The sequence below is a fragment of the Hemicordylus capensis genome, chromosome 3, assembly GCF_027244095.1.
Source record: "Hemicordylus capensis ecotype Gifberg chromosome 3, rHemCap1.1.pri, whole genome shotgun sequence".
Taxonomy (NCBI): Eukaryota; Metazoa; Chordata; class Lepidosauria; order Squamata; family Cordylidae; genus Hemicordylus; species Hemicordylus capensis.
In genome coordinates, this window is record NC_069659.1 from 126,341,694 (window position 1) to 126,355,127 (window position 13,434).

Consider the following 13,434-nt stretch of genomic DNA (forward strand, 5'->3'; position numbering starts at 1 on the left):
CAACCAAGAAGAGAGGAGATTGCTAGTCAATTGGAAAGCAGTGGCAGAAAACCAATCAACAAGAAGAAAGCAAGAAGTCAACAACAGCCCTCCAATATGACGCCCAGGGCCACCCACCTTAGCAGCTTGAACCATCGAAGTGGTTTACTTTGAACAGGGTCTGATTTGGGTCAATCTCAGGCCAGCCACCTAACCTGAAGAGTGGTCTGGTTTGCAGCAGACTAGTTTGTGATTGAACCAGTTCTTCATATCCCTAGAGCGGAAGTGTCTGCTGTGCTTGTTTGCTATGGAGCCATAGAAACGCTCTAGTAGAATTGTTACATACTGTACATAATGCCTGTATCCAGTCTAAACACCAAGACTAGTTTCCTATTTGCAGAAAATTAGACAGAGCATCTCCTCTTCTTCCGCCACACAGTAATGCCTCTTAATTGGTGTTGAACACCTAGAAATAGACAGCATGCACTTCTAAAACTAAAACCTATATTACATAATTGCTGCAAGGATATTTGACTTGGTGGATTGTCAGAGTGTATGTGGGAAATTGTCAGCCAATATCTTATTATTTTTAATATCACCAGCTCATCTTTGAACACAGAATTTATGCCACAGCCTACATTTGCCACACTGCACCATGTTGTGTTAGTTCTGTTTCATATCTCCTCCTCCTCTGTCTTTTTTATCCTGCTGTTCCCAGAGGTGCTCTAACCCTTGGACCTTGGAGGTCTGGCCCGTGGCCTCCACGGTCTGGGGGGCTTCCATTGGACCAGGGTGGCCTTCGAGGGGCCTCCTGCCGCCACCCCATGCCTGCCCCATTGTTGTCCTGCCATGCCAAACTGCCATGGTTACCTTACTTTAGCTACCAGTGGGTGCAGCCGGGGGGGGGAGCTGATCAGGCCTCCCCCTGCCCTATGGGGGCACGCAGAGCAGCCACTGGGCCTGCCTATCTGGCCCAGCAGTCCTTGCAAACTGCAAGGTGCTCTAGTGCACCTCTGCAGAAAGGAGCACCTCACAGTTTGCAAGGACCACTGGGCCAGACAGGCAGGCCCAGTGGCTGTTCCGCCCACCGCCGCCACGGGGCAGGGGGAGGCCTGCTCAGCTCACCCCCTGCACTCCGGTTGCACACATTGGCGGCTAAAGTAAGGTAAATTTTGGCGGTTCACAGTGGGGCAGCAGTGGGCGCAGGTTGGCAGCAGGAGGCTCCCCCCAAAATGTAGGGGGGGCTCACAGCGGGGGGGGATGCCTCACGCCGGGGCAGTCTGGGGACCAGTTTTGCCTTAGGTGTGCAACTGACTATTCGTTGTGACCTTGCTGCTTAGCAGCCCTCTTACATTTCTCCCCCTTTACATTTGTTTCTCCTTCCATTACTTTCATCTCAGTTCTTTGCGCAACTGTATGGTATAGCTGTATAATTAAAATTGTATGGTTCCTAATATCTTTTCTGGAATATGCTGAAAATTTTGCAACTTTTGTTTTCCTCACCCACCCACCGCCTTTTGATGTGTTCATTGAACAATTATGTATTTCAGAGAAATATGCTAGGGACTAATCTCTATCCTATTCTGGAAATATCCCTGCTCGAGCACTTTGATATAAAAGGGGGACTTGGGACCTTCGAACAAGGCAGCGTTGGAAATGTGCAGAAAGTGTTATTTAGAGTGACAAGTTGAAATGCCATCATCAGTTGTGACTCTAAAAGATAGGCTATTAAAAGATCTTTAAATGTGAAAAAGTCAGAATATAGAGGGGAAGGGAGAACTGCATTTTTATATCAAGCTGTGTCTAAGGAGAGAAAAGTATGGTTCAGGATTCAACAGGCTTCTGAATATAATAAATGCTAATTGTATAGAAATTGATCTGAACAGTAACTTGTTGAAATGATGAAATTCTACCACTCTTTTAAAGCATTTTTCCTTTGGAACAAACACACAAACACACAAACTTTTATTGGAAAAGCTTTTTTAAAAAATTAAAAGAAAAGCTAAACAGAATAAAATGTGGATTAAACCAATGGTTACAAATAGACTAGCTGCAAAGTGTCTGAAGTGAACAAAATGGTTTTGAAAGCAAGGATATGTTCTTTTAATGTTTAAACATCAACCATTTGTTTGATGTTTGAAGTGTTTTATTTTGACTTAATGAGCCTTTCCCTGCAGCTCCTGGCAAGCCAACCATGTAAAGCTGCTTTACTGTCAACGGTAGTACTACTGCAGTGCTATCCTAACCTTGACAAGTTGAGCTGACTTGTCCATCTCTTTCCCCGATTTGTCTTGAGTTGTAAAACTTCAGGGGGGAAACGCATGTGCTGTAGCAAGCCAGCTCTTTTAGTACTCCAGTTGTTATTTGAATCTTACATGAGGAACTGTGACTAAGCTTGCCCTACTCCCAGCTCTGTCATTTGTTTTGAAAGGTATGTAAAAAATTAACAGTAAAAAAGCAATAAATGCTTGTGTGGCACTCATACATGGCAGCTGAGTCACAGATAATGTTGCTGTGTCTTCACACTAGGGCTGAAACCATATTCCACAAATGTATTGAGTTACTGTGCTAGTGCTGTGGTTTAGAGGTTTGGGATGTTAGTCTACCCCTCTGTAAAAATACTATAGGTTTTCTTTTAAAAAGATGAGAAGAGCATCATTCTATTTGTCTGTTTATCTCTCTATTTTTGCAACATTTAAAAAACTTTGCTCATATCCATATCCTGCCCAAGGACCAGATCATCTGAGTCAGTCATTCTCTATTTAACACACCACTGCTGCATCTGTACTGAGGTGGCTAGTTTGCAGTAGCATGAAACTGTTCAGCTTCTGATTGTGAATGAATCAGAGAATGGTCCATTCACCACAATTCCACCTGGATTCCGCTTGAATTGGACTCTCTCTATGTATATGTATATTTTCATTTTCTTTTTTCCCAGCTGCAGTGATGCTGGTGCCTGAAAGGAAAACAGAGGATGGGTTTGAAGAGCATTTTGCTGTTAACTACATGGGACACTTCTTGTTGACTAACCTTCTTTTGGAAACATTGAAGCAATCGGGAACCCACAGCCACAATGCTCGAATTGTCACCGTCTCATCAGCCACCCATTTTGTAGGTGAATTACATCTTGATGATCTGCAAAGCAGGTACAAAAAGAACATTTACCATTTTTACTGGTTATGGCTACAAAAAATTGACATTAGCAGCCTAAAATTTGTCACCTCTTGTATAGCAAAGAAATATATTGTGTACTGACCATCAACATACTCTGTTATTGTTATTATTTATTTCATATTTACAACTTATACTCCCCATCCAAAAGTTCTGGGCATATCCCCAGCTGGAGAAATTTGAAAAGCATTAACCCATTAGAATCTAGATCCAAACTTGAATCCTATTCTAATAGGGTTAACTCCATTGCTTTCACTGTCAGCTCCCCCTTCCCATGCAGAACAACAAAACAAAAACTCTTGAGAAGGCAGAGGGAGCAATCTGTGGTGTGGAGGGCTTGCTATAGACAGGAGAGGCTTGTTTGCAGATCTCGTCCTTAACTGGAATGCTTAGAACTGTTCTTTCCTGCCAGGGATTATAGCATACTATGCCTCCTGATTTATTTTGGAAGGCAGAGGAAGCTACAGTGTCATTCTGCCCATGAAAATGATGACTGGGGTGCATGGTTTTTATAGTGTCTTCTGAATCACAATTCTGTCCAGGAGGCAGAGGGTAAAAACTGCAACCCCATGCTCCCTGGCATGCCCTAGGGACTCCTTGGACTCAGCTGCTCCAGGCAACAGAAAAGGGAAGCAGGCCTCCACCACTTCCTTCAGGCAAAGTAAGTAGGAAGGGAAGATGACTTGCAGGGACAGAGGTCAGGGGCTTCTCGGTATGGTTTTGGGGGAAAGTATTCAGAACCAGTTGTGCTCCTTTTGATGTCAGTGAGTTTAGGAGAAAATGTTGATGTCAGTGAGTTCAGCAGAAAATGTTGTTTGTTCTGGAAGCTAGCACAGTTTGTCAAGTCCACTTTTGAATCGAGCTGAGGGAGGTTGCCCAACGCTACTTGCGACAATGTGGGTGGGTGGGCATGGCTTAAAAACATGAGGTGGGTTATATTTGTAAAGTAGAAGATTTGTGTTGCTTTCACATTTAGGAAATGCTTTCCACAGTTAAGTTTTGATTCAGATTATCACAGTTTTTGTTTAGACCCAGTTGTAGTCCCTTCCTTGTGGTTGCCACTGTAACTAATAAGGGTATATTAAAAGAATTGCAGGAGCACGAAGAATCATTGTACTCTGTCAAAGCAGCCCTCCTGTATGTTTGGGTTTCCAGCCTACACACAGTCTAGCATGTCTCTTCACTGACTGGCAATTCTTGTCATCAGCTCTGTTCTCAGTTGGCAAGATTCTCCCCAGTACCCTTGCCAGCTGGCAATCATTCCAGCATGTGCTGGATGATATTTCTACCATTCAGACACTTCCACCTCTCTCTTCCTCCACCTGTCTGCAACTGAAGCTTCATCTTTGCTAAGCCTTTTCTCCTCACAGCTAGGGCTGTGTGTGTGTGTGCTACAGGCTCACAGTGAAAGTATAAACATCGCTACCAGCTGCAGAATTCAGGTAGTAACTAAAACATTGGAGACAATTTGGAAGGGCTTTCCCCCCACTTTTGAATGGCAGACTGCCCCCTTCCTCCCTGTTATCACAAGCTGCTTTTGAAAGTTGCTGCAATTTTAAAAACAGTTTGCTATGTGGGATTGGGTGCTATAGTTGAAAAAACATCAGCCCAAACCCCACTTATATGAGTGGAACTCTTGCAGTTTTTAAAAAGAATCCCAGGCACTATGCATAGGTTACCTACAGCGATTAATATTTTATCAATAAGGTATGCACAGGTTTCATTCATGGATTGTAGAAGGGCAGCTCTGCTCTCATCCCCCATGCTCTCCCCCCACCAGCTTTTCTGATCACATATTTTAGGGATTCCCATATATCTGGTTCTTATGAACTATAAAAAAACCCCAAACACAACAAATATTATTAAGATTGCACAACTGTTTAGCAATGTCATATTAAATATATATTCAGTAGCAGTCCTTTAAAAATCTTGCTATGAATCTTCCACCCTCCCTGGAAAAAATGCACACATCTCTCACCCTGCTAACTGGAACCTGAAAGAGCACACTGATTTCATTTTTAAGAGCTTCGGCTTAGCAAATATCTTAATGGCATTATAATAAAAGATTCATTTAATGTGTAGCGTTTTGAGAGACTCTGTCTCTCTCTGTACTTCACTGATATTGTATGCACATAAGAGAGAGCATAATGTACTTCTAATCATGCAAGTTCAATCCAGTTAGAATTTCTCTTGAATGGCTATTATGAAGAGGGGCATTGTAATTTGTTCTCAAGGCCTTCGTATATTTGAAATATGTCTCTATTGGAGAAAAACAAAGAATAGCACCTTCTTAAAATCCTGATTGTAAACAACTGGACCAAGTAGGAGGCCCCATTTTTTAATCAGTGAACTTGTGAGCAGTGAGTTGAATGAGCAGCTGCTTGCTGATTTGCTTATACAGTGACAGTTAAAAAAATTTTCATCTGCATTTGCTAATAGTAGCCCTTAATAGCTTCAGTAAACATAAGGCAATCTAAACATCACTATTACTGTACTATATATTGCTCTAATGTCCATCTATTTTCCCTTTTACATATTGCTCACTGAATCCCTTTGTTACAGATTAAATTGCATTTAGACAATTGGCTATAATGATTTCAACCCACATATTCAAGGGATTCAAAGTCTAAGCAGTAATTTCACCTTGAGCTCACCTTTTCCGTGAATATTTATTATGGTACTATCACTACAACAACATGATAGACCCGAAGAGGGGCCTGAAGAGGTTTTCTATCAAAAAGATTCTTAAGTAGACATGCTTGTGCTGAAGAAGTCCCTGCAGTTCTTTTTAAAGCTGCAGAGGCTTTCTTTGTTTCTTTGAAACCTTGTTTGAGTAGTTTTAGATGCTGGAAAATTCAAATGATATCTATTGTAACTCTGCTTGTCCTGCAGAATTAAATTTTCTTCCCACATCCATTTAAACATTGTTTGTTTTGCAGTTATAGCAACCTCAGTGTCTTAATAACTAAAAAGGTTTTTTAAAGGTCTCTCTCATTCAGGCCTGCTCAAATCCCACCCACCCCAGCTATTTTTGGACTACAATTCCCATAATCCCAGCCACATTGGCCAGTAGCCAGGGATCATGGGAGTTGTAGGCCAGCATCTGCAGGAGGGCCGAAGTTGAGCATGCTTGCTCTAATTGATCATGTGGTATCGACTCACCTTCCCAGAACAACTGCTCTACTTCAGATTATCAAGTGAAAGAAGCAGAAATACCATGCTGATTCACTAAAATGAATTGGATTTTGATACTGGATTTTGTATGCTGTCTCAGATAGTGCAAATTGTGGGGTTAGGGGGTGGAAATGCATACTGCAATGATGCCAAGCTTTTGAAAACCTAGGACTTGAAGAGTGTGTGTGTGTGTGTGTGTGTGTGTGTGTGTGTGTGTGTATGGCGGGGTGGGGGGTGGGGTGTCTTTATTAAAGCTGAGCATCTTAAACAAATAAAAAATACTTATCAGTCCAGAACAATTGGCAAGCATCATCCTTACAACTGCAGGGTAGCCTATTTAATGTTGCCTGTTGTTCTCTTTGCCAGTCAGTTGGGGCTCAGGAATAGGACTGCATTCTTTTTCTAAAGCAGAATCCTATAGCCTCTGACAAATTATTTCATTTATATTTAACCTGATGGCACCCACATGATCAACCTTATACAGTCTGGCTAGATCAGGCCTGCTCAACTTCGGCCCTCCTGCAGATGTTGGCCTACAATTCCCATAATCCCTGGCTATTGGCTGCTGTGTCTGAGAATTATGGGAGTTGTAGTCCAAAAACAGCTGGGGGGCCTAAGTTGAGCAGGCCTGGGCTAGATAAACAGCTACACAAAGGTGGTGATATTTGGCAGGATTGCATAGAATGATGGCAGCCGGTGACTAGTTATTGTAAGTATAGGTTGCTGTTGGAAAACAAATCTGTTGTCCTTATTTCATCCGACAGTTCAAGCTGATAGCAACTTTAATATACACATGCCCTGATAGTCATCTAATCCACCCCCCCTCAATCCAGGAAATGAAAGTTGCATGTTTCTTATTAATTCAAGGCAAGACTTGTTTTGTAGAGACACAGGGACTATTCACACAGCAGGGCAGCAGGGTGCGGGGAGGCTGGTCCAACTCACCTTCCTCCCAGACAGTCGCTGAAATGTTTTTGGGAGTGTGGACTGTGCTCCCATACGATCTGCACTGTGTGGCTCAGCACAAAGCTCCAGAGGCCAGGACAACAGGTCCCGGCCTGCGGATATCCCACAATGCACTGCAAAACATGCACAATGCATAGGCTCTAGGTGCCTGTCTCTGTGTCCTTTGGGGCTGAACGCAGTGAACACACGATCATGGAGCCCAGATTAAGGGCTCGCTCAAGCCTTTAACCCCAGCTAAAAGCTGGGTAAAAATACTGGGCTAGGCAGCGGTGCCCCACCAGAATTTTGCCCAACCCTGACAGCTCTCACAGCCTGGGCTTCCCTAGCCAGGGTTGGGGTGCTCATGTGAAGAGCCTCATAGTATACCTCATTTCATGTGTCTCAGTAAGCAACTGAAGTAAGGGGGAATTGTAAAATACTGTCTGTCCTCTCAGAGTCTTTCCAGATGGTGGTTTAATCCAACATGGCTGCTGATTGATTTGAAGCTTGAAAATGAGTGATTTTGCAGATAGTGCAGGTGACATTTTGCACATTCTGTAACTTTTTTGCATTGTCTGCCTGTCAGTAGGTGAAGCACCAGTGTCTTTTCTTTACTATATTTATTCTACCTTTATCACAGAAGGGGGGAAATCATTTTCTTTCTTTCTTTCTTTCTTTCTTTCTTTCTTTCTTTCTTTCTTTCTTTCTTTCTTTCTGCCACTTGATCCATATTATACTTTAGACATCTTTTATTATTTTTATTATTTTTAAATTTTTATTGAAGTTTTTCCACAATTGTGCACTTTAACCTTTAGGGAAAGAAGCCTTCTTCCCCTCTGCTCCTCAGCCTCTTCCGTCTCTCTTTTTCAAAATGATTCTTGTTGTTGATTCAGTGCTACAATCAGAAGAAATCCTAAACCATTCAAAGGGGCATTAATAAACCATTCATTGTTCCCATCTTGCTGTGATAATGCAAGGATTTAAATGGCAAAAGTTCTTTCCTGACTTTCTGATGAAAAAATGGCCCAATATGGCTTGCATCACATCGGAACCAATTACTGGACCAGTTTGATGCACTGCCTAGTAAATATGCATACAAATATAGTATTTGCACTATATCACTCCCCTTAATAATCAAAAGAGAGTGCAAGAGACAGCAACAACCATGGAGGGATGGGCGAGTGAGGCACTGTATACTGCTGAAGCAGCATGGTGGCAGTGAGAGTCTTCAGTGGGGCAGTGTGTGTGTGTGTGTGTGTGTGTGTGTGTGTGTGTGTGTGTGTGTGTGAAGCCAGATACATGCTGCTGCTATAGTAGCAGTAAGTGGCAGACCAGCTGACAGATGGAAGGGGGAGGTGACAAGGAAGAAAGTAGTGTCAGCATTCCCTGGCCCGGGGAGTGAAGTTGTGGCAGGACAGGGCCACCAAGACAAAGTGAGGAGGCAAATTGCCTTGGGCTTTATTTGAGTCACTTGTGCTCCTAGGTATAGACGCCCTGCTATGACTCCCCATGCAGTACTTTGCACAAGCCCCATGGAAGTTCACACAAAAAGCCCTATGTCTGGAAACATCTGCAGTACCTTTCCTGAAGGGAACATAAAATCTCTTTCTGTTGTTTACAGTCTAGTCCATTTTTTTTAACAGAACTCAGATGAGCTAACTAGGCAATCCTTAGTTCTAATTGTGATCATGTTGCCACTTTTGGTAAATAACCAGCATTAAACAAGGTGAAACTTGAAAAATATTGTTCCCAGAATCTGAACAAAGCTGATTTGTGTTGTTGTATAAAATATATTCTGTTAAGTCTTCTGTATGGTTGGGAAGATGATTCCTAATTAATCAAGAAGGAAAGTTTATAGAGTAACTGGCAAGCTCCAGTTGTTTGTACTTGAAGAAAAAGGGAGTATGGATGAAAAAGGAGCAGAATGGATAGAGAGGGTGAGAGAGAGTTTGAAAATTCATCATTTGAAAATGATGAATAGAGCACCCTTCTGTAAGGGTGAAGAAGGTATAAATGGTGGAGAAAATAAATGCCAGAGCATGTAAGTAACTTACATAGTAGAAGATACATTAGCAATATAAAGAGGGTTAGAGAAAGTATTAAAAGTAGAAAACAAAAAGTAGAAAACGGTATTTATATACCGCTTTTCAACAAAAGTTCCCAAAGTGGTTTAGATATAAATAAATAAATAAAATGGCTCCCTGTCCCCAAAGGGCTCACAATTTAAAAAAGAAACATAAGACAGACACTAGAAACAGCCACTGGAGGGATGCTGTGCTGGGAATTGATAGGGCCAGTTGCTCTCTCCCTGCTCAATAAAGAGAATCACCACTTTTAAAAGGTGCTTCTTTGTTCCTAATGGCACAGTGAGCTTGACTAACAAGCAGAAGATTGCCAGTTTGAATCTCCGCTGGTACTATATCGTGATATAGGAAGATGCTGAAAGGCATCATCTCATACTGTGCGGGAGAAGGCAATGGTAAACCTCTCCTGTATTCTACCAAAAGAAAACCACAGGGCTCTGTGGGCACCAGGAGTCTAAATCGACTTGACAGCACATTTTACCTTTAAGAAGGGGAAAGAGAGAAGAAAGGATAAAGGTGAGAAGGAAATTGTAATATCAAGTTTCTAGAAAAGTTAGCAAAATTTGGGATGGGATGGAAGGAAAGTGGAAGAGGACATATCAGTTATATACATCAAGATGGAAAAGAATAAGAGTAGTTGAGTGTATGCTGAAAATATATACCATAGGTTATCGACAAAAATGGCAGAAAAAGGAAAGAGATCATATGGAGTTGATCAGTACTTCAGAGCTTGCCTCTGCGATAAGTCCCAAATATGAGAAGAGTGTATGTCTACAAAATGTATTGGTGCTGGAGGCAACATATATAACAAGGTAGCATCGAGAGACCCATTAAGGTTACTAAGCATTGTATGAAAGCAAACCTTAAAACTTAAAATGGTTCATTCCACAGAAGGAATGAAGATCTGATTTGAATTTACTTCTAGTCCACTGATGGTTAGAAGTAAGTGTCTAGACAGTCTTAATAAACAATACGGTACTGGCTGCTCATCAGCTGTTAATTCTTGGCATCATGTACAGACAATAAGTATATCTCCAGACTAATTGCCAGAAGCATATGTTGTCATCTTCTCTTTCTCCCTATTGTCTTGAATATTTTTCATTTTTTATAGATATAAACAAATTTATACCCGGATATGCTGAGATTTGGAACACCCACCGTCTTTCAAAGAAATAAGCAAAATAGCTAAAGGAAGATCCAACCAGCTTGCTCCCTTTTCATCTTTAGATGGATGTTGAAAACATTTTTATTTTAGAAGGCATTTTCAATCTTTTTTCTTCTGTTTATAAATTTGTTATGTATTGGCTTCAATGCTAATATATTTTTGAATATGTTAATCCTTGTTTTACTATTAGTATAGTTCTATTTTTATCAGTAAACTGCTTTGATAGTATGTTGAAAGTGAGTTATAAATAACTTGAAGAAAAATAGATTTTAGGAAAGTATAATTAAGGGAGAAAAAGGAGTAGAATGTAGAAAAGCCAACCATATATATATTTATATCCCATCTTTCTCCCATGACAGAATTCAAGGCAACATATTTAGGGTTCCTGGCTGGCCTCCCATCCAGACCTGCTTATCTTCAGCAAGGTAGCTGCATCAAATGGCTTCGGACAATAGCCTTTGGATCCATATATGTGAAGAAGATTTCTGAATGTTTTTTCCACAAATCTACTAAGGCAGAATCGTTATTAATGACACTGGAAGCAGCTACATGTGATGAAGATCTTATCTTAATCAGTGGAGCATACACATCTACAATAACATACAAAGTTGCAGGCCAATTACTCAGATACCGTGATCTCTTTTGAACATGAGGTGCCTCATCCCTTTGCAAGATCTTCCTCAGCCTTTTCAGCTGAGGAGCCAGATCCAATATCCTCCAAACACTTCATGTGCCTCAGATTGCTCTTGCATAAGCTAACTTGGCAGACAAATGACCAAACTTCACTATTTGAAATACTGATTTTTCGAAGCTCTGTATGTTAATTTAATTTTTTAAACAGCAATGTCTCAATTATGCACACAAATATGTGCATAAAGCAGCCAACTCGTCATTGCCTAGTTATTATCCCTGTTTATGCCAGGTGAACAGTAATTGCAAATTTGTTGATAAGATAATTCTGTTGGTAACAGGAAAACAGTAGGGAAAATGCATTTTTAATGGGAGTCCTATCTGTAGTCAATTGGTCACTCATCTGACAACCATGTCAAGTTCCGTCCAGGAGAAAATACTCGTGCCCTTAATATATCCACATAAGGAAGAACGTTGTAGGTTCTCCTAGTATAATGGTGCTTTTAGAAAGGAAGCAACAAAATATGACATATCTGAGTTTTATACTAGAGATTATACTTAGCATCTGCACAATTGATGCAATTAAAAACCTGGAGTTTCTAGGCTGAGGGATTTAATAGTTCTTATAGAGTTTCTCTCCCGCAACCCCCGCTTAGCCTAGGAAACAGTGAAACATTCCAAACATAAGACATACATCATTGACACATTTCTGAGTACTTGTATGACTACATTTTCCTTACAGCTTGTTTGCAACACTTGTTTGTCAGGATTTGTATGTGGCCTTTGATTAAAAGGCACATTACAGTATACAGAATTTAGTGCCTTTGCTGCAATACACACCCATCTGCCTACACTCAAGTTTATCCTTAATGTGTTACCATGCCCCCAAGAGAGATTAGCACCTTGGAAATTAGAGGAAAAAGCTCGATTGGGGAAGGAAGTGCCAGGGTTTTGACACGTGAAATGTACAAGTGGCTTATGCCAGCCATGAAACTCTGACTGCTGGCAAGGGTAAGGTTAATTATATAGCTGTCACTCATGAACTCAGCACAATTATGTGTCTCTGAAGTATGAGCTCTAACAAGCAGGCAGGAAGGGGAAAAGGTCTCCAGGAGCTTTGAAGTGACATCAAGTAGCCACTTGATGTATTATTCTGACCGCATGTCAATCAATATGCGTCATTCTCCCCTTCAGGTGTGCACATTTATCTGCAACAGAAAAATGAATAGAATAACTCAGAGCAAAAGGAGTGGTAAGTGAAGTGGCCTTGGTACGTTCATGTAGCCTTCTCACATAGTGATAATACATAGTGTCCTTTGCTCAACTGAACATGAGTTTATCATGCCACAAGATACTATAGCAGCTGAAATCAAGAAACCCATTGTATTCTGTGAATCTTCTAGAAGACTGTGGGAGATATGAGGCAGCCAGAAATCCAGAAAGTGTATATGACTCTTTGATGGACACTTGCTTCCAGGACTCATGCTGCAGGAGTCCTGGACTCACCACATAGTAAGTCCAGGACTCACCACATAGCTGCAGGACTCATGCTCAATTGCTAGACAGCTGAAACTATGCCCATATGTTCTTCAAGATCTTCACCTTAATCCTAACAGTGTGGGGAAAGACTCAGTGGTGAGGGAAGGGCACTCTGAGCATCTCAGTGGGACATTTGTTATTATTACTCTGTGTGTATTCACTTGCGCACACATGCACACACACACACATTTTATAATATAAAGCTACTTGGGACTCACTCACATGAAACAATCAGACCAAACCACAAAAGATGGAAACATGCCATTTTTGCAGGTATAGACTACCAAAAGAATGGGACACTCTGGGGAAAAAATCATCAAGTTCCCAGAAAAGGCAGGAAAACTCCGCTATTGGTAAAGTATGGGTTAGTGTGAGTTTTGGGGTTAGTGTTGGATTTGGATTGGTGTATATAGATATATACAATCACTCCCCAGGTTTCAACTCTAATATTGCAAACTGATTTCTAGGCTGATCCTTGGTAAACACAGGTCCAAAGTATCCTTGATAGGCACAAATTCTAATATCTATAGTTGGCCTATAAATGAAGTGTAGCGTAGCACATATAATTGAACTATGAATCAGTTAATCTCCAGTTTCAATTTCACTTCTGATATGAATTTACTCTCTCTGCTTCGCCAGCCTCCAACCGTGTGATATGGTGACAATAATACTGACTTGCCTTATAGAGCTATGTGTGAATGCTTTGAACACCCCAAAGTGCTATATCAGTTCTAGGTATCATTATTG

General features: G+C 41.2%; 1 protein-coding gene and 1 long non-coding RNA gene across 9 annotated transcripts in view; one reads left to right on the top strand and one right to left on the bottom strand.

The window, feature by feature from the left end:
• The window catches only part of LOC128350287 (E3 SUMO-protein ligase ZBED1-like), a 256,967-nt gene that overhangs the window by 196,181 nt on the left and 47,352 nt on the right, over window positions 1–13,434 (top strand). For 5 of the 7 annotated variants that reach the window (XM_053308329.1, XM_053308327.1, XM_053308324.1 and 2 more), the window contains 2 exons: window positions 2,918–3,125; window positions 10,878–10,943. In XM_053308329.1, the coding sequence (XP_053164304.1) occupies window positions 2,918–3,125; window positions 10,878–10,943 (274 nt within the window). The remainder of the gene's footprint in view (window positions 1–2,917; window positions 3,126–10,877; window positions 10,944–13,434) is intronic. The other 2 variants (XM_053308326.1, XM_053308325.1) reach the window with 1 other exon arrangement.
• On the bottom strand, window positions 1,943–7,419 carry LOC128350288 (uncharacterized). 2 transcript variants are annotated; one of them, XR_008319238.1, is made up of 3 exons: window positions 7,270–7,416; window positions 3,010–3,114; window positions 1,943–2,935 (listed from the first exon to the last, which is right to left on the bottom strand). It is a non-coding gene; the product is annotated as an uncharacterized LOC128350288 (long non-coding RNA). The 2 variants fall into 2 exon arrangements; XR_008319237.1 differs by having other exon boundaries at window positions 1,943–3,114; window positions 7,270–7,419.